At 40.0% G+C, this 23,402-nt stretch overlaps 3 protein-coding genes across 6 annotated transcripts in view; 1 reads left to right on the forward strand and 2 right to left on the reverse strand.

The window, feature by feature from the left end:
• Positions 1 to 5: 5 nt before the first annotated feature.
• On the forward strand, positions 6 to 8,868 carry acad8 (acyl-CoA dehydrogenase family, member 8). 2 transcript variants are annotated; one of them, XM_017711062.2, is made up of 11 exons: positions 6 to 147; positions 1,151 to 1,251; positions 1,655 to 1,824; positions 1,956 to 2,065; positions 3,898 to 3,974; positions 4,058 to 4,195; positions 4,889 to 5,024; positions 5,567 to 5,664; positions 5,798 to 5,950; positions 7,038 to 7,140; positions 7,743 to 8,648. In XM_017711062.2, the coding sequence occupies exons 1-11, from the start codon at positions 30 to 32 to the stop codon at positions 7,796 to 7,798; spliced, it is 1,260 nt and encodes a 419-aa protein (XP_017566551.1). In that variant the 5' UTR covers positions 6 to 29; the 3' UTR covers positions 7,799 to 8,648. The 2 variants fall into 2 exon arrangements, with proteins under 2 accessions (XP_017566551.1, XP_037402742.1); XM_037546845.1 differs by lacking the exon at positions 6 to 147 and adding an exon at positions 281 to 427 and having other exon boundaries at positions 7,743 to 8,868.
• Positions 8,869 to 8,874: 6 nt separating this feature from the next.
• LOC108435274 (V-set and immunoglobulin domain-containing protein 2-like) lies at positions 8,875 to 20,226 on the reverse strand. Its single transcript, XM_017711005.2, has 7 exons — positions 20,019 to 20,226; positions 13,274 to 13,437; positions 11,404 to 11,608; positions 10,890 to 11,048; positions 10,074 to 10,193; positions 9,490 to 9,625; positions 8,875 to 9,415 (listed from the first exon to the last, which is right to left on the reverse strand). The coding sequence occupies exons 1-7, from the start codon at positions 20,068 to 20,070 to the stop codon at positions 9,301 to 9,303; spliced, it is 951 nt and encodes a 316-aa protein (XP_017566494.2). The 5' UTR covers positions 20,071 to 20,226; the 3' UTR covers positions 8,875 to 9,300.
• A 176-nt stretch (positions 20,227 to 20,402) lies between these two features.
• esamb (endothelial cell adhesion molecule b) overlaps positions 20,403 to 23,402 on the reverse strand; it is a 53,423-nt gene continuing 50,423 nt past the window's right edge. For all 3 annotated transcript variants that reach the window (XM_017711017.2, XM_017711015.2, XM_017711018.2), the window contains one exon: positions 20,403 to 22,106. In XM_017711017.2, coding sequence (XP_017566506.1) covers positions 21,617 to 22,106 — 490 coding nt within the window. In that variant the 3' untranslated portion in view covers positions 20,403 to 21,616. The remainder of the gene's footprint in view (positions 22,107 to 23,402) is intronic.

Below are 23,402 nucleotides of genomic sequence, written 5' to 3' on the forward strand. Positions count from 1 at the left end.
TCGCCACACGACAGTGAGTGTGAATCGGTATGGCAGCGGCTGCAGCTCTATCTCGGCTGGCCCGGCTGGGCTCGTACGGCATCAGGAGAGGCAGAGGTTTAATGTTTAACAGGATACAGAGGAGGGGAATCGCGGCCTGCGTTGACCGTAAGTTTAAAGCAGCGTCTAGAGATATTCTGGGGGAATGTGGCAGCGATAAAGGCCGAACGGAGCATGCGCAGTGTCAGTGACCGCTGCTGCTGTTGTTTTCTTCCACCTTTTGATTTTTTTAATCATTAAAGTGATCGGGTGGGAGTTCACTGGGCAAATATAACCTGTTTAGAGAGTGCTCTTAAATCGAGGTGAGGAGAACCTGGCTGGCTGTGTGCAGGGAGGGCACTGCTACCTCTTACATGCAGCAAAGCCTTTTGACTTTGACAGCAAACAGGTGAGAAAGAAAAGCAGTGGTCAGTAAATACAGTACGGAGAGGGCGCAATGACGCCGTACAAAGCGCCTGCATCTCCTAATGGAGCGGAAAGTGAATGCTCCTCAAGGGTCAGAGCTTTTCTATTGGTCAGCGCTTGTTTGATGAGCTCCACCACTCCGGTTGGGGGGTGTGTAACCTGACCGTGCTGCCTTCAAGAGGCACTGCAGGGCAGCTTAAGTCTAGTTCAGAAACCTGTAGAATTACGAGGTTGTGCAACAAACCATGGGCATCAATCGCTCATAGTGATGTGTGATTTATAGAAATTAGATCCATCATTTATCATTCATCATCATTGGGCAGTGGGCTGGAGGTTAGGGAACCGGCCCTGTGACCGGAACGTTGCCGGTTTGATCCCCAGAGCTGACAGTCCATGACTGAGGTGTCCTTGAGCAAGACACCTAACCCCAGTTGCTCCCCGGGCACGTGGATAGGGCTGCCCACTGCTCTGGGCAAGTGTGCTCACTGCCCCCTAGTGTGTGTGCTCACTAGTGTGTATGTGGTGTTACACTTCACGGATGGGTTAAACGCGGAGGTGGAATTTCCCCGGTTGTGGGATTAAAAAAGTATCACTTAACTTATCGTTCCATGTACATTTTTCCTTGTCAGCATCATTTCTTTGTAGCATCTATGAAGTCATATTGCAATGTGAAGTTATTTACATGCTCTTCTTTGTCTTGTTACAGCTTCTACAGGTCTGACGGATGAGCAGAAAGAATTTCAGAAGGTGGCGTTCGATTTTGCTGCCAATGAAATGGCACCACATATGGCAGAGTGGGACCAAAATGTAAGGAGATGCTTTTCTGATTCATTTTTCCATCTGTATTAGTCACACGTCTTCATTTATTTACCACTTTTCATTTTACAAAAGTGCTTTACACAGGAATGTTAGTAGAACATTGGCAAAGGTGGGCAGTTCAGGTCCAGAATGGAAAAATCCTCTCCAGTATTTTGTCCCAACCCCCCTGGTTTCTGTAGTTGGCTTACACCAGCAGCCGAAGTGTCCAGGCAGTTGGAAGAAAAACCTGGGGAGGACTTTCTGGATCTGACTTGTAATATGTACTCTGTAATGCTGTTCCAGATGTTAGGAGCTATATGAGAAAAGGATCTAACACTGAGCTGTTGGTGATCCTATCAGTTTGCAGTGACCATGCCTGATTCCAAACTTTAACAGTATTGTGTTCCTGAAGGAAATCTTCCCAGTGGAAACCATGCGAAAAGCTGCACAGCTGGGATTTGGAGGGATTTACGTGCGTCCAGAGGTGGGGGGCTCCGGGCTGTCTCGGCTTGACACCTCGATCATCTTTGAAGCCTTGTCTACAGGTTGCACCAGTACCACCGCCTACATCAGCATTCACAAGTCAGTCTCTGCCTAACAGAATGCTTTAATTCACATTACACTGTGTTTTTGTGTGGCTGCTCAAAACGGCAGATGTTCTTTCTTTCTGACACCTGCTTCACCTGAGTGGATCTTTGCTGCTAACGTTACAGCATGTGTGCCTGGATGATTGACACATTCGGTAGTAACGAGCTGAGAGAGAAGTTCTGTCCTGATCTCTGCTCCATGGAGAAGTTCGCCTCCTACTGTCTGACAGAACCTGGTGAGTAAAAGAGATGCTGTTGATTTATGCATCACACTCAAATATGTCAAATTCCACTACTTTAGTAGCAGCCTTGTAGATCCAGTGCCAGAATGAAGATGCAAACTTTGAGACCCAAAACCAGTCTTGGCTGTGGAGGTGGGCGATATGCCAGCAATATGATATTGAATACTTCGAGATATTTTATCATACACGTGTGATTTGGTCGCAGTAGATCATCACAGCCATGATGTTATAGCGATAACACACAACCTCAAGTGTTCTGTTGCTTTTATATGATATTGAATACTTCAATAATAATAATTATCATTTTATTATACACTATGCCACAGTGTTTATTTTTTTAGATATCGGATCAGTTAGAACTGAGAAGCAAGAACCAGTAGTGCTACATTAAAAAATACATCAAAAACGATTAACACAGTGACTTCTATTCAATATTTGCCAAGTCCAGTTGAATGGGGCTAATTTTGCTGTGTTTATAATGAAACATGCAGTTGGTCAGCGTTCTACAAGTACTGGCGATATACACGATGTTTAGAAAAGCGCACTGTGACATCATTTATCATGGTAAGTATATATTTATGCATTAGAACTGTGTTATCGCGAAATGACATCACGGCTGTGATTTGGTCGCAGTAGATCATCACAGCTGTGATGTTATGGCAGTAACACACAACCTCAAGTGTTCTGTTGCTTTTATACAACAGTTAAATAAATAAAGTATGAAACAATGAACTGGGCTGTGAATGCTGCGTTTAATGTGTTTTAATGTTCAGTTCCTTCCTCCTAATTAGAGCTCCTTAACGAGCAGCTCGTCAGAGTAACGAGCTCCGCCCACTCGCTGCTCAGCCAGCAGTTCGTTCTCCAGCTCCTCACACTAAACTCCCAAACGGTCGTCACCACAGCTTTTTTCGTTCTTTGTTGGGTCAGTTTTGTGGCTCAGTCCGACTTGATCAGACTCTCAGACGACACGTTTGGCGAATGGTGTTGGGTTCATTTCTGGCTGATTCCAGGTTGTTCAGCTGTTCTTCTGTCACAGCTGCCGACTGAAAAGCTGCTCAGTGGTGACGACAGTTCGGGAATTTAGTGTCGTCTCATCTTCAGAGTTCAGAGTCCGACCAAATCAGCTGGCGGTCAAATGTGATTTTAATTTCCATTTTCTGTTTGTAGCAAATAAGAAGTAAAAACGTTCAAATGGTTTGAGTGTCTCCTACAGCTGTCAAACTCGTTGCTTAGCAACAGCGTTTTAGCCTAGTGGTGGTACAGTGTTTGTGGAAAAACCTGTGATGTTCTAAGCAATAGAACGCTTCTCAACCAATCAGCTCGCGTGGCCAGAACTGCTGTATAAATTGTCATGATTGCCCAGACCTCGTTGACCTGACTGACTGTTTGAAGTAGAGGAGAGTGAGGCTCATCCTGATGCAGTGTAAAGTGTAACATGGACTTTTGTATGTAGTTAAAGCAGAACATGCTTTTGTCATGCTCATGGATTTCACTGGCGTTGTTTTCTGTACATTTTCACAGCAATCAGACAAATGTATTTCCCAGTAGTCACATTGACTGTCTTTGTTTCTCATTACTGAGTTCTTTATGTAAAAGTGTGTAAAATACCTTCATTATTTTAATTATTCTCTTGTTAGCATATTAACACTTCTCTGTGAGAATTATACAGGCCTCGGCATAGCAGGGTTAGCTTTACCACAGTGTTACCACTGAGCCACCCAACATAAACAATGATAGAGCTCCATTTCTCTCCATTTTTAGAACAATAGATGGTTTTTATGCAGATATCTGCATAAAACACACTAAAATTTTCCTTCTTCTTCAAGGTAGTGGCAGTGATGCAGCATCACTTTTAACCAGCGCAAAGCTACAGGGAGACCATTATGTCCTAAACGGCTCTAAGGTACTGAGTTCTTCATCTAATAGACTTTAATGAAGTGAATCTTAAAGGCCAGGCTCTTACTGTTGTATGTGTATCTTCTTTAGGCTTTCATCAGCGGAGGAGGAGACACAGACGTGTATGTAGTGATGTGTCGTACTGGTGGGAAGGGTCCTAAAGGGATCTCCTGTGTGGTGGTGGAGAAGGGAACTCCAGGACTCAGTTTTGGTAAAAAGGAGAAGAAGGTGAGCTTGCATGGGATGAGACCCAAGAAATTATTTCATTGCTTCACAGAACTTGAACCTTTTGGACTTTCACTGGAATTCTAAAACGTTTGCTTTGCTCATCAGTCAAGCCACATTTCTTGTATTTGATGATAATAATATTAGATGTACATATCATTGATGACATAGCAAAACCTTGCATCACTGAGATAATAGGTCATACAGTTGTATGCAAAAGTTTGGGCAAATAAGTTAACACGTCTTAGCACATGCTAAATTACTGTATATTTGCTGAATTGAACAAAATAACAAATGAATTATGCATATTTTTGGATTATGTATTTATCTGTTTTTAATGAAATCTGCAGTTCAGATGATCAAAAAATTAAAACAACAAAAAAAGACACATTTACATGTTTTAATACAACAGTGACATAATATACTTATTATAGATTAAGTGAAAAGACCAGTAAATTATTCTGTGGTTAAGGCAAAAAAGGATGAGTCTTGTTTGCTCCTCTATGCCTGAATATTGTCTAAATAACACTAAAATATGCCATAGTGTTCAGCAATAGCATGTATGCATTGATACACCCCTAAAACACACTGAAGATGCTCCAAATGTTCTGTGGCTTGGACACTAGGGGGCAGTAATGACAACTGTTCTGTCCAGTCAAATAACCACCATCTATATGACTGCTGCTTCACTTACAGGTGGGTTGGAACTCCCAGCCGACGAGAGCCGTTATATTTGAGGACTGCGCAGTCCCAGTGACCAACCGACTGGGATCAGAAGGGCAGGGCTTTAATATTGCCATGAAAGGCCTTAATGGGGGCAGAATTAACATTGGTGAGTTATCAGAGGAAAAAGAGTGCCATGTGACCTGGCGTTTCCCAGAAGCACTGTATGATTAAGATCTCACCATCATTTTGCACTGAACTGTGGGAGTTGATGAGATGTTGTAAATGTATGTTACCACTCTATTCGTTCCCACACATTCACGTGTGCTTACATGCCATTTATGCCAGGTCATATTCATCTAGAAATGTTTTGAAAGACAGTTGTAGTTTTATGCCTGTAGATGTGGACTTTAAATAGCAATGTACTTAATTATGTTACAGGTTTTATTGCATACCATATATTAGTGCATTCTATTGGACCATTGGTGGGCATGTACTTCTCACTGTGCTTTTTTCAAACATCTGCACTTTTATAAAGTATTTCCATATTATAAGTTTCGCTCCACTTCACAATATCTTACTTTTTATTCCACTAATACTAGCAAGTTCTGAGATATTGCTTTGATTTTAAGTTCTTAAAAATGACAAAACGTTCTACATGTAATTAAACTGATATCTAGTTGTAATTGAGGTCTTCTGTTGAATCCACAGCGTCCTGCTCTCTTGGAGCAGCTCATGCATCTGTTCTTCTGGCTCGAGATCATATAAGTGTACGCAAACAGTTTGGAGAAACTCTTTCAAATAGCCAGGTGAGGAGTTTTTTGTTAATGATATTTTATTACTTATTACTACATCTGGCATGATTTTAACTTAATAATAAACAAGAATTGTTGTTTTATTTTAATTGCTAATAATGTTATTATATGTGGTTAATGTCTTCAGTTCCTGCAGTTTAAGTTGGCCGAGATGGCCACCAGGCTGGTAGCATCGCGATTGCTGGTCCGGCAGGCAGCTTTGGCTCTGCAGGAGGACAGGCCGGACGCCGTCTCGCTCTGCTCTATGGCCAAGCTCTTTGCCACTGATGAGTGCTTTTCAGTGAGTGCTGGTGCTTTGTAGATTAGATGTCATTGAGGTTTGCAGTTCATCTGCAGTTAAACTGTTGCCGTGTTTGGAATTGTTCACTCATTAACATGTTCACTGTTCACCATGTGGGGTGTGACCATAGACGGACTGAAAAATGTACCACTGAGAACTTGAACCGTATTGCAGAAGAGTTAATTCACTATATAGGAGCAATTCTGAACACACCTCTAGTGTTGTAACATGCATTCAGTGTTTTAAAAGCATATGAACAATACTTAAATGTGTATGATATCCACTTAATTTCTGCATAATTGAATTGTTGAGATGTAGTAATTTATTGACAGTCATTTATTGTTGTTTGGTATGAAACGCTCCGTTCTAGAGAACTGTAGTCAGAGTTGTTCACAGTGGAGGTGATTTGAAGAGTTTACTGCCTCTACAAGCTCCTGCACAGAAAGTTATTACAGGAAATGGATATGCATATACTACCTGTAGACATCGCAAATTCTGGTTCCTATCACCACAGCTGTAAAGAAGTCGTGGGCTGGAGGTGAGGGAACCAGCCCTGTGACCGGAAGGTTGCCGGTTTGATCCCCTTGGCTGACAGTCCATGACTGAAGTGCCCTTGAGCAAGGCACCTAACCCCCAATTGCTCCCTGGGCGCTGTGGATAGGGCTGCCCACTGCTCCGGGCAAGTGTGCTCACTGCCCCCTAGTGTGTGTGTTCACTAGCGTGCATGTATGTGTGTGTTACCGCCTTGAATGACTCAACAATTATCCCAATATTTTGAAAAATCAATTGAATTCCACTGTAATGAATACAAGTTTATCAACATATGTTAATATTCATTTGCATTCAAGCAATCTTGTATCTTGAACGTGATTAGGCTGGTTTGTTGCTGTTGTACTGCAGTTCCTCCTTGCAGCCCACAGTACTGTGTGGTTTCAAGTATTCCATGATTTAACACACATAATCCAACTTTTTTACTGATTTTTGAGCCCATTATGAGTATCAGGTGTGCTGGGCCAGGGAACAGTTGAAATTGCAGTAGTGCTATTCTAGCTAACAGTGAATGTGTTCTTTTCTCCTGTTCATGCAGATATGTAACCAGGCTCTACAGATGCACGGGGGCTATGGCTACCTTAAGGACTATGCAGTGCAGCAGTTTGTTAGAGATATAAGAGTACATCAGATATTGGAAGGTAAGCCCGTAATAGAGGGTGGCTTTGCATTTTTAAAGGGCCCTTATTATGGGAAACTGAAATAAGTTTCATGTAGTATATAAACATTGTTAAAAGTTTCAAACATACTGTTGACTCCATCAACTCCACACTGAAACAAAGCTGCAAAAACTGCCTTTTCTGAAATCACCATTGACACGTCACAAAAACCAATGCATTTACCCATCTATGCTCAAATTCTAAGGACTGTTTCAGACAGGACTGCTTTTTGAATAAGGCACAATGCAGGGTAGCCAATTACAACAGAGATCATTTACACGTAGCAGGGTTAAAGTAAGGTTAATAATGGTTCATGTAAAATGAATTATTTTTGATACATGCAACCATCTAAAAGTTACAAGAAAATATAAGTTATGGGCACTTTATTGCTGTTGAAAACATCCATCCTGAAATATTTTACTGGTACTAAGAAAATATCTTATTTATGGAGACCAAAGGGTCGTGGTTCCAAAGTCTGCTGGTATTTTCTTATGATTCTTCATTGAAAATACTTTGCCAGTTAACTAGTAGTACACTGCAGTGATGATGGTGTATGCAAATCTGACCCTGTGACTCTCTTTTAGGTACCAATGAAGTGATGAGGATGATCATTGCCAGGGATTTATTGACAGAGTCTTGATTATCTTAGGACTCCAAGCACAGAACGGACTCTCTCACACTGGTGCTGGGCTCTTGTGTACAACACTAACCACATCTTCATCAGTATTCAGTCTGATGGTTTCTCAGTCTGTAGTTATAGTTAGGTCTCTAAATCGTGCTTTTATTGTATATTCCATGAACTGATAAGAAATTCCTGATGAATACAATTTGGCATAGAGATTATATATTTGATTTCAATCTGGTATCTTTCTTTTTCTTTCATAATGTCTCATTGTTGGAGTACTTTGTGGAACCCATTGACCTTGGATGCCTTGTTTGTCCTTCTGTAAATATGTATGGGAACAGAGGAGAAAAGAATATTGGGCATATAGGTATGTATAGTATTGGCCTGTAAGGATATGAGAAACATGAACAGACTACATTTGTGTGTTTTCAAGGCAGCAATACAAATAAGCTACATTTTCCTCTGCTTATAGTATATTGTGCCTGTTAATAAAAACCCTCCTGTTGTACTTTGTGAAAGGTCAGGACAGATACTGCCTTTTGATGCACAAGTGAAAGTATATAGACTTCAGAATGTGCTAGCTTTAAGATTTGCAGTACATGTGGTGAGTGCAATTAAGGGGTCCAAGCACTGCAATACAGTAGTGAAATACTTCTGTGGAAGCACTCGCTATTTGCTGACTGAGGATCCAGCATAATAATGTGTAGTGATACTGTAACTGAGTGTTTGTACCGCATAGAAAGGAAAAGGTTTGATTTATAGTTCAATTCCAACCTCTTTGTTTTATGTCCCTTCTGGCTAGTAATCTAAAACTCAGCTTTGGGCCTATTTAGTTTTAACAAATTAAAGTTGGATTTTTCACCAACTCTGTTTCTTCAGTGTTACTCAGCTTTGATTTCCAAGAACCACCACCAAATTTCCATTAATTAAATATTTTTTGGAGTATGTGGGTTTTGGGAAGGTTACATGCTTATTTCTGAAAAAGTAAAAGGACAATTGTGTACATGGGAGAATGTAAAAAAGTAATTAAATTCTCCAGTCATGCATTTCACAATTAAACACAAGTTTGAAAATAAAACACAAAAGCACATTTTCGTTTATTATTCAGGATTTTTGATAGAAAAGGTGGAGCAACATACTAGAAAAAGGAATACTGCTGAAAAAGCCTTTATGAATATTTACAGTTGTGTCTTTGCAGGCAAAACGTGATTTCATGTAGATCAGAAAGTCATTTGTGATTTGGTACACTGAATTAAACTAATTCAGGAGTAGAAACATTACTCCTGTACTATTAAATAGAGTTGGCCATTGCTAAAGGCACTGGACGTTTATTATTTAGTAGTTTAACACATCACACAAAAAATGGCTTATGGTTGGTTATATTTTTGGAAAATGTACAGTTACAACAAAATTTACAAAAATAGCATGACAAAAAAACTTGTATCCAATACCCTGTTAGCTAAAGTAAACAGTTTACTGATGCATAAATCATTTAGTCATGAAGGGAAGGGGTGGTCTTACACCAATGGGCTGAAGTGAGAGACTCTGAGTGAAGGGTGTTCATTAGAATCACCAGAAAGCAGTGGACCCTTTGACGACTTCCGCCACTCTGCTGGATCTACGTTCATCCGTCTGAGGAAAGAAAATCGAAATGAGATACTGAAGAGACCAGTTCTGTTCATTAGCACGTGAACGTCTATATCTACCTCATCTCATTCTTGTCAGTGCGTTGGCGAGCTCTCTTCCTATAGCAAAAGAGATAGGCTACCACTGCTGCGATCAGCAGGGCAAAGAGGAAAGTGCCCATCAGCACCCCACCAACCACTGCTGCAGTGCCACCATCTGTAAAAAAAAAACTATTACACATACACAGCAACACTTCAAATACACCTCTAAGCTGTATTTGAGCGCGATTAGTTTCAGCTGGGGAAATTAAATATTTATTAACTTTGCAGTTCTGTCATTTTTGTGTGATGAGTAATAATTCTGGAGCAACTCTAAAGCTCATTCAGTCCTCTCCAGATTAGCCACACAGTAATAAGAACTACTTATAGACATGTCTAGACATGTCTATGCACCGTGTTGTTATTGTTAGTGAGCGTTACTGCATCAAGGCTGTAATGTTTCAATCTCGGCTATCTGTGGTAATTTGGGGAAATTACCCAGATAATTTATCTTCAACAAATGAGGCAAACGTTCCACTACATGTAATTACATTACACAACCTCTGGTAAAACAAATCCAGATAGAATAATGCTTTACTTAATTTAGGATGTAATGTGAAACTTACGTGCTACTTTCACAGATATGCTGCACGCTGCCTCGCCCAAATCATTTGAAGCTCTGCAAGTGTATGTTCCAGCAAAGGCGGCAGACAGGTTAGTCAGCATAAGAGAACCTGTACGCTGATCTGGAAGACAGTATGTATGTATTCCTTCAGCAGATGTTCTAACAAGTCAGCAAGTCAGTTAAAGTAACAAACTTTCACAGTTTTCCAGTTTGCCTAAATGTATGCATTCGGCTTGGGTTTGTCGGGGTTCACTTTCATTTTGTAGTGGAGTTACGAGGCTAATGTATCGAACAAGTAATGAAAGCTAAAAATAAGACACCAGTTAGTACTGTGTAAGCTGCATGATAAAAACACGACACACTCATTGCAGACCACATCAAATTCTTCAGTAATCTCAAATAAACTAACAGATGTGGTTTCTTGCACTGTTTGACATGCTGTTATCTATAAAAATATATGAAAGTACCCTGCATAACTAAAAACAGTAGCCACTTTGAAGCCTGAATTATGTTCATACTTTGTCCATTTTTATTCTAGTACTTTTCTTGATTACCAAACTGTCTACTGAATTTCAGTTTAATGAGAGATTCAAAAAGAAGCCTGTAGGTCTCAGACAAACCTTGAGGATTTAGGAATATCAGGTCTTGGAAATAGAGCCGTTTCATGTTTGTTCAGCAAACATGCACTGGTTTCAGGTGCTTTAGATAAGCTTGAGGGTTGGGCTCAGCTGCATAGTGTTTGTGATACAGTATTAATCACCTCCGAGAAGGCCTCCGAGAAAAGCTAGTCTTAAAGGAAGCAGCACTCATTATATACCTTCCACCATGCTGTGGGGGGGCAGAGGGGCTGCGTCCTTCTCTCGGCTCCAGGAGTAGATGGGTGTAGGAACGCCCTGTGAGCTCACACACGTAAGAGTAACATCATTCCCCACATAGGTGCTGCCGCTCAGCTGACACACAGGCACAGATGGAGGCACTGAAGGAGTAAATGCATATAAATAGAGCTGTGAGTATATGCTTGATATTATAGATGCTCTAATATCAATAGCAGCATCAGTAATCCTACCAGCATGCCTAACACTGGTGCAAACACCATGATGTTATATTAAGTCTACATCATTCAACTGTGTAAAGAGGGGCTTTTAATCAGTACTCTATTGATTACCACTTAATTGATCTATATGCTGGGCTTCAGCACAAATACCCATTGACTGCATTAGAAACATTGAATGGTACAATTGACTGAAAATAATGTTCCCTATTGCTGGGCCACAACATCAGTTTCCAGTATTATAACGTGTTAGTGGAGCTTCTCATTGATTTTCCAATACCTAGCACAGTCAGGTTAATCAGACCCTGTCCACTGCCAGACCAGTCGTTTGGATTGGTGACATCACAGATGTAAAGGCCAGCGTCGGAGGGCTGGACACTGAGGATCTTCACAGAGGCAACACCTGACACCGGTGGGTTCTGCACTAAAGCCACTCTGCCCTCCCAAGAGTTCACCCAGTACAGATGCCCATTGTAGTACATCACCTACACAAAAAAGCCTTTTAATTCAATGCAAAAAAGGGTGCACGACATACTGGGTGCCAATATATTATTCACTGTAAATAGGAAATTATCATTAATAATTTGAAGGTATAACAATGTATGTGTATAGTTATGCTCTGACGTGAAAATGTCAGATGTTTGGTGGGAATTTCAGTGTCCAGATGACAAGTTTGCAGCAAACGTTCAGCCAAAGTACGGCAAGCTACAAGAGTTTCAGTAATATTAATCTAGTTGGTCATTTAAAAACTAATCATTCTAGTGATCAAAAGAACATGAGGCAGCTAGTATCAGCAGGAGGCACCAAATTCCTCAAATGTCTCAGCCACTAAGGGAGGGTGGAATACAACTTACACTTAGTGAGTCATAATAATGAGGAGGTATGTCGTAATGATGAGAACGTTTCTCATAATGAGTCATTATTTTGAGCAAGTCTCTTAGATGTGGACTAATCCTAGTAATTCACCACAGGCACTACAGTTTAGTCCAAGATTACACTCAGTCCATGTCTGGGAAGCTAGTCTACTCTCTTTATATATATATATATATATATATATATATATATATATATATATATATATATATATATATATATATATATACAGTTAAATGCAAAAGTTTGGGTACTCCTGGCCAAAGTACAGAATTTTCAGTCAGTGCTGATTGACAATAATTTGATTAATTTAAGGAATGGAAAAGTATAAAACTAGTGTTATAAATAACACAACTGACATAACAGGCTTACTGTCTCATTGACTTACTAACTCTATATCTTGGTATCTCAATAATTAGTTACTATCTCATAATTGGCTTAATACCTTATAATAAACTTTCTCAATATCCCATTTCACAATTGCACAACTGAGTTAACTACTTCTCATAAACATCCGCCTTGTTATGAGACGTTAAGATATTAAGACAAAACTGTGACTTACTTCTCGGCTCCTTTTATCTCAAGTTGCAGAAAGTTTTCTATATACGTTTATTATAGTGTGAACTTGGTTTGAAGTGCACAAAGGTAAATCAGTTATTATCTGTTTCAGTATTAGCCATAACAAGGTGTTATTGTTTTACCATTAGCCTAGAAACTCCAGACACACTCCTACACACAGCTGTTTGTGAGCAGTAGAGACCAGTGCAGGTTGCATAAAAGAACCCATGTTTAAGAGCTGAATTTCCATAACGTCAAATATTTACCTAAAATATATGAATATATACAGCATGAAAGTGGTTTCTATTTGATACAATGCTGGATTGTTACTATGGAGACAGCTGGTTTGCAGTTAAGATGCATTAAACAAAACTAACAAACACCAGTAATATTCTCATTTGAAACCTTTATTTCCTCAGGGTAGACGGTGTGTTCCTCATCATCATCATCATCATCATCATCATCATCATCATCGGGACAAAAATCCTAATTGCTTTTAGATTTTTTATAAAGCACAAGCAGGCATAAAGAGAACACATAACTTTATGGGTTAGTGTCTTAGACAGGGATTAAGCCTAATCTCAGATTACCCAGAATTCTGGCCAGAGATTCTCCATTGAACGGAGATTGTAGCCCAGATCTAGGCTTGACCAAGAACCAAGCCAAGTATCTCTTAAGGATGTTTTTCATGCAACCAAGCACAGACCCCCAGCACTCACCCTCTCTGCCTGGATGGCAGAAGTTCCGGGGGCAGCGTAGCGCCACTCCAGAGTAAATCCCTGGGACGCATGTGTGCTGTAGCTGCAGGAGAGCTCAGCAGAGGATCCAGAGCGGGCGAACACGGAGCTCTTCACCACCACTGCCTCCCATGACCACGCTTCACCTGACCAGGGGGACAATTCAGGCACGTGACCAAGCAGTTAAGGGAAAAAGTCCCTAGTAAGCCCATGTATCACCCAAGACCTCTTTCACTTCATTTGGAAATAATTAACAAGTGCAGAACTTCTACCGGCACCAGTCTCCACTGGCGCTTTCTTGTTTACTCAGTTTCTGTAAACAATGAGTTGTAATGACTGACATTCTGTCAGCGCTAAAATAAATACTCAGTTCTAGAGAGCACAACCCTTCTGGAGCAAAGCTGTACCAACGTTTCTTCTTTTGTTGGCAGGATGGTGAGCCTTACATTCTTGCTCACTCAAAACTTCCTGAAGTTGAGACAGCAAAACAAGGTCAGTGGAAATCAGGAACCAGCGCTGAGTCACACCGAGCTCTGTCGTTAAACCGAAATGGCACCGATGGTGTGGCGCTCTAATGACCCCGAGTGAACTGCTCAAGACACTTAGGGAAAAACTGTATAAGCAATAGTTTTTTTTGGTGCTTGGGCCATAGAAACTATAACAAACTGACTTTTGTTGGGGGTGTAAAGTAAAACAAAACAGTTAAAGTGAGATCCTGAAAAACAAACATTCCTCCAAGCAAGCGCAGGACAACCTTTACAGTCTGGTGCATGTCAGGTCGAAACACCACTTACTGCAATTCTCAGGTCAAAGACCCCCACTGTCTTGCAAAAATGACTTCCCAGATAAAAGTACAGTCAGCTCAGGCATCAGCTGTGCAGGAATACAGTGGACCCGCCTCAAAATGTGATGACGTCCAACCTGGCTGACCTAAATATTAACCAGTAAAGATGGTCAACTTACCTAGTCTAATAATGACAGGCCATTACAGTGAGAGGCAGCATGAATTTGCTGCACATTAAACACACGTATCTGTGACCAGGCTAAAGGACTTCATGAGGAACTGCAGGACTCTTGTTTTCTGTAAGTCTGGTGTGAATATCTCGTTTATCTAATCACAACGACAACGTCAACAAGATTTCGTCAGAGCTGATTTTCCTATGGCATCCCTGAACTAGCGGCTGAAGTCGGATGTCGTGCAATAATCCAGCTCTACGTTAAATACTCTCTCTCTAATAAACAAATGTTTAAAAACACTAAACGGATGAGTTCAAACTGCAGTCCCACAGCAAAACCGATCTAAAAGAAAAACAGAACATTCAGACCTTAGATATTTACAAGAGCGATCTATTTAAGCCTCAAGCATTAATTGAGATGGTAATAAGTGAAATCGATATAAAATCAGCATTTATGAGGTACTTTCTCTGGGACGTGGCTGTTTAATACAACCCCAATTCCAATGAAGTTGTGACGTTGTGTAAAACAAATAAAAACAGAATACGTTGATTTGCAAATCCTTTTCAACCTGTATTCAATTGAATACACTACAAAGACGAGATATTTAATGTTCAAACGGATAAAATTTATTGTTTTTTGCAAATATTCACTCATTTTGAATTTGATGTCTGCAACACGTTCCAGAGAAGTTGGGACAGGGGCGTGTTTCCCACTGTGTTACATCACCTTTCCTTTAACACTCAATAAGCGTTTGGGAACTGAGGACACTGATTGTTGAAGCTTTGTAGGTGGAATTCTTTCCCATTCTTGCTTGATGTACAGCTTCAGCTGCTCAGCAGTCCGGGGAGACGGTCTGGACTGCAGGCAGGCCAGTCTAGTACCCACACTCTTTTACTACGAAGCCACGCTGTTGTAACACGTGCAGAATGTGGCTTGGCATCGTCTTGCTGAAATAAGCAGGACGTCCCTGAAAAAGACGCTGCTTGGATGGCAGCAGATGTTGCTCCAAAACCTGGATGGACCTTTCAGCATTAATGGGGCCTTCACAGATGTGCAGGTTACCCCTGCCATGGGCACTAACAGCCCCCCACACCATCAGAGATGCTGGCTTTTGAACTGTGCGCTGAAAACAATCCGGACAGTCCTTTTCCTCTTTGTCCCGGAGGACACGACGTCCAAGATTTCCAAAAACAGTGTGAAATGTGGACGCGTCAGACCACAGGACACTTTTCCACACTGCGTCAGTCCAACTCAGATGAGCTCGGCCCAGAGAAGCCGGCGGCGTTTCTGGGTGGTGTTGATATGTGGCTTCGCTTTGCATGGCAGAGTTTTAACCTGCACTTGTAGATGGAGCGACGAACTGAGTTCACTGACAGTGGTTTTCCGAAGTGTTCCTGAGCCCATGTGGGAATATCCGTTACAGAATGATGTGGGTTTTTAATGCAGTACCGCCTGAGGGATCGAAGGTCACGGGCGTTCAGTGTTGGTTTTCTGCCTCGCCGCTTACTTGCAGAGATTTCTCCAGATTCTCTGAATCTTTTGATGATCTTATGGACTGTAGATGATGAAATCCCTAAATTCCTTGCAGTTGCATGTTGAGAAACGTTCTTAAACTGTTGGACTATTTTCTCACGCAGTTGTTCACTAAGTGGTGAACCTCGCCCCGTCCTTGCTTGTGAATGACTGAGACTTTCAGGGATGCTCCCTTTATACCCAATCAGGACACGTGTGCTTGCAGGCCATGTACTGGCTAGTGTTTATCAGTTCTGCTCAAAATGAGCTAAAATGGTCACGACCACCTGTTTCCAATGAACCTGTTCACCTGTGGAATGTTCCAAACAGGTGTTTTTTGAACATTCAAATCAAATCAAATCAAATCAAATCAGATTTATTGTCAATCACAAGAGTACAGGAGTACAGGTGAGTGAAAAACTTCCTCAACATTCCTCAACTTTCCCAGTCTTTTGTTGCCCCTGTCCCAACTTCTTTGGAACGTGTTGCAGGCATCAAATTCAAAATGAGTGAATATTTGCAAAAAACAATAAAGTTTATCCGTTTGAACATTAAATATCTCGTCTTTGTAGTGTATTCAATTGAATACAGGTTGAAAAGGATTTGCAAATCATCGTCTTCTGTTTTTATTTATGTTTTACACAACGTCCCAACTTCATTGGAATTGGGGTTGTAAATCTCAGGAAAAAAATACGTTTTGTATTTTTTGTCCAATTGTTCTATTTTTTTAAGATTTGATGATTTAGATTTCTAGGTGTACTTCTAAAATAAAAAAACAAAAAAAATGGACTACATTTTCACGTCACTATACCTAAATACAGTTTTAGTCGGTAGGCGGAGCCTCATTTTAGCCTGGATTTTGGAGCCGGGAGTGAGACTGTATCACTGTCCCTCATGGCCACATGGGGAGCAGTTGGGCCTCATTGTTTTTAAATAAATGTGTGTCAAAAGTCTGAAATTCGGTGTGTGACATTAAGAATTGTCATTACCGAAACACATTTTCTGCGCTTAAACAATTATTTTGTTTTTTTAAAGAAAATGATTATGATTTTATGTGTGTATAACTGTTCAAAGCTGTGCTTGCAGGTCATGTACTGGCTAGTGTTTATCAGTTCTGCTCAAAATGACCTAAAATGGTCACGACCACGACAAATGACTGCTGAAACAGTTAGTAGTAGTGTTAGTGTTAGATTTTTTTTTTTACAGTGAATGTCCACTCATTTATCATAATGAAGCTGTAGGGTCACTCAAAGCAAAAGGATTTTAATCTAAATTCCACGTTTATCACTTAGCAGCACGCCTAAAGTATGTCAAATAAATGCGCTATTCTGAATTGAGCATTGCTTTCCTCGAACATAAAATTAAAAATTAAACACAGTATTTTCCTCTAATGTGCCATTTCAGTTCTGTACATGAGCAAATGGAAATATGTGGCTCCAATGTCTAAAATAAACAAGTAAACAAACAAACAAACAAACAAACAACTGCATGTGCTGTCCTCGGTTCTCTTCCACTATCAAAGCACTCGCTAATAATCTCTCGGCACTGAATCAGAATGTGGAACCTGCTTTTTTATCTCGACCTCATGGTGAGTAAAGTAGAACATTCAACACTTTAAAAATGAAAGTGTTACAAAGTCAGAATGACAAACATTTTTAAACACCACCAGCAAACACCTTAATACTTTTGCCAAATATAAGATTTGATGTTTGAAAAAAGTCATGTATTTTTCATTGACTGCTGCTTTACGTGCTCTGTACACATTTAGAGATACTTCACTAAATTAGCTTGGAGTTTGTCTGTTTATTATTGACATATTTGTTTTGGTAGCAACATTGAATTGCATGAATTTGTCGATTCATTATTTTTTTACATAAACACAATGTACACTTTATGTAAAATGTCACTGAAAAAGGAATCCAGAGAGACGCAAACACGTCCAAGAGTACAACCGACTACGTGAATATATGTAGAGGACATCTGACACTGAACAAAGCAAAACCAGATCAATATTTCAGTAAATAATCAATATTTCAGATCAATAATCCAGGTGCAAAGTGTTTATTCTTTTAAATAAACGGTTGCAACTGTAACACCTGCAATTTCCCTCCGGGATCAATAAACTATTCTGATTCTGAATATCTATATTAGGTAAATACACATTGAGAAGATGATAAAAATACTGATCGTCTGCGAATAAAACGGCCCTCAACGATAGCACAAAATGTTTATTGCTCAGACAACAAAATGAAAAAAGCCAGATTTCTTTAACACTGATTTTGTGTTTCTGTATTGAACAAAATACATAAACAGATTTTTTTTACTCTACGCTGAATGAATTTCTAAATTAGTATAATAATAATAATAATAATAATAATAATAATAATAGTCTGGGAATAGAAAACATTTTTTAAAAAAGAGTTCTAACCTCCAAATTGAACCCATATATCAATTATAATGAACAGTTTTCTGTACATTTAATATGGATACTTATTTATATGGTGGGATAAAAGACTTCACTGTTGTGCTAAACACGCTTCAAACATGCAGATAGGTTGAGAACTGAACATATTCAGGGAAATCGGTATTATTTTGTTCTTAATGTGGGCACTTCTGAATGTATTGATTTTTGTGTGTAAAAACTGAAACTGCTTTAATTCTTATTTGACACTGCAGACCCTAATAAGCCCACTAATTCATTTCTGAGGTATTTAACAGATTCTGAATGGAAGTCTGAACTCTATAAGAAACACAGGGGACACAGTTTAAGCTGGGGTGAAATCTGAAATCCATGAAACAGAAATCTGTACTTTTTTTTTTTTTTTTACAGTTTAGCGTCGTAACACACTCTCACACTCACATCTGCTTTGCGTCTTCAGCTCCCAGAGCACAACTGATGCACCACAAGACTCGTTACACGACCTGCATTGACCTGAGAATCTTAGTCAAGTTCATGAGTCATAATTAGTAGAATTGTTTTATTACTGATGGCTCCTAGTTTAAATATTTGTTATTAATCATCCAAAAAGGCTGTTTCTGTTTTTAAAATTACAAAAGTTATTAAAATTAATAAATTTTCTGGCATAAAGGAATTTCAGTGGGCTTAAAAGGTACAAGGCGCAGATTTTCTATCCCTTCCATTTTTAAATAAATCATATCGCTGCTGTCGGAAGAAAACCTTGTATCTCCATTTTTATTGTTTTTCCGTTTTTGACATAATTTGAAGATGCCTGCTGTGTTTTACATTGTGTGTAAACTTCATGATGAATGGATGAAAAGAAACAGCCCAAAATGACTTGGAAAGACGTCTGGTTCCATTGACTTACATTAAAATTGAAGTAGTTTGTATTTTAATGTAAAATACAAGCGTTTTCCCTTGTATTTGTGCATCATAAGTCCTAATACACACTCATCTCTACGTTTCCACTTGACTTTCACATATTCACAGTCATCTGCTCTCAGACTTGGTGCGGCACCTGCCGAGGTTTTGTTTAAACACAGATGAGATTCACCACTCCCAGACAGACTGGATGGTAGATAATGAACAGTGGATATAAAGGTTAGAAGTATATTAATATAAGAGGAAAATAAATATAATGTTTGATAAAAGCACTGATTTAGTTTCATTTATTTTACTTTATATTAAAAAGAAGATTTACACTAAGCAGAAAATGGTTAATAGAACAAAAGCATGTAAACTGCAAACCTTTAGCACGAGAATAACACAACACAAAGCTTAAGTGAAAAACAACAAAAAATGAAGAAACATAAGAACTAATTAAAAAACGATGCAAATCTTCACCACCTGTGCTACAGTATATAAAGGGTTTAAGACTTCGGGAGCTTCTGTCATTTAATTTAACATTAAAGAACTGCTGAACTAAATCTATTGCACTTTGATTGACCACACAATGATCAGAATTAGACAAATATTGTCAGAATCTGTAACTTAACATCACGGTGACAAAATGTTCAGGTCAGTCAGGGCTCTTAATGACATTAACTGCGGCCATCCTGCATGTGTCAGGAACCTTTTTTAGCGTTATTATTCCACTGAGGGAGCTTAAAGGAGAAACTGTACAATGAGTCATTGTTACGCTGTGATGTTTGTGAAAAGGACACATAGCTACCGTCTAACTTTTTCAATACTTTCAAAAACACAGTTTTATAGAATTTACAGTTTACCAAACAGGTTAGGTTCAGCTTCTCTCGTTATGTTTTCAGGCATTGAGTAGATAAGAAAAGTATTCTTACTTACCAAAACACAGGATAAAAATCCAAGAAACGAGCACAGCGTGACTGTGAACCATGTTGCTTTATGTGTCTTACATGGAGCTTTCGTTTCCTTTCCGTTTACAGAGATAGCGCCTGCTTGCTGACTGCGAGGCGCTGATTAACAGTGGACGCAGCACTCTCCAGGTGGTGCTTGGTGGCTGGACAGGTAGGTGTGGCCACATGTGAACACAAATAAGAGCAGTGGTGAACTGTGTAGCTGTTCGGACCACTTTCAGGGAATATCTTCTATGTGTGGTAGCATAAAACTAATACAGAAGACCAAGTGCAGATCTATACAGCGGTATACATCAATAGAGCTGAGCTGCATATTCAAAATCGACAAAAACCAACAAGCTTGACTGTTGCATTTATTGAACAAGCAGAATAATGTCCTGTAATTAAAATGAACATCACAGATTCAGGCGTTGTTTTTCCCTTTCATAGAAGCAGTCAGACATTTCTCTTGTCTCTTTGCCCCCACCGCATGGATAAATAGGGAGAAAAGGCTAGAGGATTCAGTTGCAAATCAGAAACGCACAAATGTGTCTCCTGGAGAAAAAGTCTAGGAGAAGAGATTGTGTTACTTGTTTACTTATTGTGTCACTCAATTCACAACAACATTCTTTACGGTAAGAGCAAACCTCAAATCCAACCTACCTGCACAAAAGTGAACAGAATTAAAGCACTGGCCGCTACAAGGCTAGATCTTCTTACAGCCTAGGTAAACATGAACATAGCCACCACTGACTGACGGTCTCTTTCCACACAACATGATGAAATTTTAAATATTTTTTGGTTCATTGAACTGAAATGACCACAATCTTGGGAGGGTATTCTTTTACATTCTAAAGGTGGATAAAACATTGCATCATATGTCTCTATTTCCCATAACTGTAAAAATTAATGTCTACCAAACTACCACTTTTCAGAGGAACACTACTGTTCAGACTGAAACAATCTGTCCAAGAGAATAGTTGCCAAAGGTAGAAACTCCTGAGAAAAAAGGAGGCACGATGTAACATTTGAAGTTACAGAACACACTTAATACAGCATTGTTCAATCAAATCACTCAAACAGACCTGCAACTGGGTCCAGTAAACCATCAGCTTCAGTATCTTTTCAAATATCAGTACTAGACTTTGTTCAATTTCTTCAGAAATGCTTAAACAGAAAAATGGAATCCATGGAATCAAATGCATGATTACTTGTGTCAAATTCTCCAACTAAATGAAAAAAAAAAAAACACACTGCTTTGTTGAACGTCAGAGTTTCAAATTGTAAAGATCTAATTCAACATGTGTTTTAGGCATCTTGGCCTGCTGATTACACAAATTATAAATAAAAAAACACTCATACAATGTACTTTATAAAACAAACCGCTACATAACTTTTTTCTTTATCTTTAATATAAAAAAGTACCTCTTGATCTATGCACCACCTGCAAGTAAGTTGCAGCCATCTGTTTGATGTGAGAAGAGGCCCAACTCTGCTTCCTGCAGTTAATCTCAGACGTCACTTACAGAGTCAATGAGCATCAATGAGCGTATCTGCTGTGTCACACTGCTGTCAGAGTTGCCTGAGCTACACGAGTGAGCCGGCTTGGTTCTGGCTGGGCACAAGTACAGGTACAGCACCCATGCGAGACAGTGTGGCAGAGTTGATGGGTGTGGGAGCAGGACGGGGGACCTGTGGCTGAGCTCCTTCAGTCCTGTGTGTGGAGCTGCTGTCAGAGCTGGGGGGCCGTGTGTGCGGATGAGCTTGGTGGTGGTGTTGATGGTGGTAATGCAGGGTGTGGGTAGGTGTTCTGTTGCCGGTGTATCCTGGCAGCCCTTGGAGGGGGTTGGGATCCCCCGGACGCAGACGGTAGGCGGTCGTGCTGCCGGACGCTGTGAGGACAGATGCGGTGTTGCAGGCTCCAGGCGGGTATGAGTAGTGGTTGTTAGGCGTGTGGTGAGGGTCACGTGGGGGAGGGCTGGTTGCTATAGAAGACAGAGTGCCATTCTTGGAGATGATGTCAGATCCAGTAGTGCTCTTAGCCCAGGAGACCCTCTTAGGAGCCTGAGCGTCCTCCCTGCAATGAGGCCATCGGTTAGAAGAAAGCAAATACAAGCCAAATACTGATATAGTGAGGCCGCACACTGCTGACCTCACAGCAAGCATTAAAGAGCCAGCCAAAGAAAACGATATATTGTGTTTCTCAGATCATTTATGAACAAAGTTTGGAGATAAGGTTACATTTAAGGTACAGTATTGTGCACAAGTCAGAGACCATTCTTGATTTATTTAATTTCCCATCTAAATGGCCACTAACTACCAAGTTATTCATGTTTCAGTATCGGGAAAAAAGCAGAAAACAAATATTTAACATAAATTTACTTAGTTTAACAGCTAAACATTATACGAAACTGTTCAGTATTTAGCGTGCCCATTCTTTGCCTTTATGACAGCTTCTGTTCTTTTAAGGAGACTTGCATGTTTTTTCCTCCACACCTCCAAAGAAACTAAAAAACTGGGTTGCATTTTCTGCTACCTTGGTAATACTGGACAGGTATCAGTTTTGTTGTAGTTACCAGCAGCCATTGACCTAGAACCTTGAAGGAAAGTTGAGAAAGGCAGTGTGTGAAAAAGCTGTGGCTATTGCTCTTTAACATCTGCTAATATCCAAACACGTAAACTGGGGTATGTAGTGGACAATGATGTAGTTGCTGAATAAATTAAGAGGAAACACTGCAACACCAGACAACAAGTCTCCTTATTTTTCTCTGCAAAGAAATAAATGATATCACATACTGTCACGCAGTCAACGGGGAAGTCGGACTCCACTTCCCAGAATGCTCGGGAGGATCATGTGATCTTCCCCCACACCTGTCAGCGATCACAGTCGCCAGAATTCTAATGTCTTGCACCTGATGGACTCCTGTTTCTTTCTTTATAAGCTGGGACTTTACTTGGACTCTTTGCGAGGTATTGTTCCCATGCAATTACTGAGCGGTTTATCTATAGTGTATTTCCTGTGTATCGACTCGCTATTCCTGACCCGGTTTTGTGTATTGTTTTGTGTACCTCTGCCTGCCTGGACTGATTTGTGTCATGAGCTTGGATTTAACTTGGACTTGGATATATGTTTTCTCCCTCTGGGGATTCTCCTGATTACCTCAGGTATTAAATCTCTTCCCCTTTTACCTGCGAGCGTCTGCGATTCTGTTCACACGTTACACATACGCAGTAACACCAATGCAAAAGAATTCTTTTCAAAGGAATAGTTTATCAAAATCTATAGAAGTACAGACAAAATTCATGTTTTAAGGCTGTTTTTAGCTAAGTGATACACTTTTGTCCATTTTAATGATAACACTAAGTCATATAA

The sequence above is a fragment of the Pygocentrus nattereri genome, chromosome 17 (assembly GCF_015220715.1).
Source record: "Pygocentrus nattereri isolate fPygNat1 chromosome 17, fPygNat1.pri, whole genome shotgun sequence".
NCBI classification, from domain to species: domain Eukaryota; kingdom Metazoa; phylum Chordata; class Actinopteri; order Characiformes; family Serrasalmidae; genus Pygocentrus; species Pygocentrus nattereri.

Coding starts and splice junctions, on each gene's coding strand:
- acad8 (XM_017711062.2), top strand. CDS start 30: ATGGCAGCGGCTGCAGCTCTATCTCGGCTGGCCCGGCTGGGCTCGTAC. Junction 5,025..5,566: donor TGGGGGCAGAATTAACATTG/GTGAGTTATCAG, acceptor TTGAATCCACAG/CGTCCTGCTCTCTTGGAGCA. Junction 7,141..7,742: donor AGTACATCAGATATTGGAAG/GTAAGCCCGTAA, acceptor ACTCTCTTTTAG/GTACCAATGAAGTGATGAGG.
- LOC108435274 (XM_017711005.2), bottom strand. CDS start 20,070: ATGGTTCACAGTCACGCTGTGCTCGTTTCTTGGATTTTTATCCTGTGT. Junction 11,609..13,273: donor CTGCCATCCAGGCAGAGAGG/GTGAGTGCTGGG, acceptor TTTTTTGTGTAG/GTGATGTACTACAATGGGCA. Junction 9,416..9,489: donor ACTGACAAGAATGAGATGAG/GTAGATATAGAC, acceptor TTCTTTCCTCAG/ACGGATGAACGTAGATCCAG.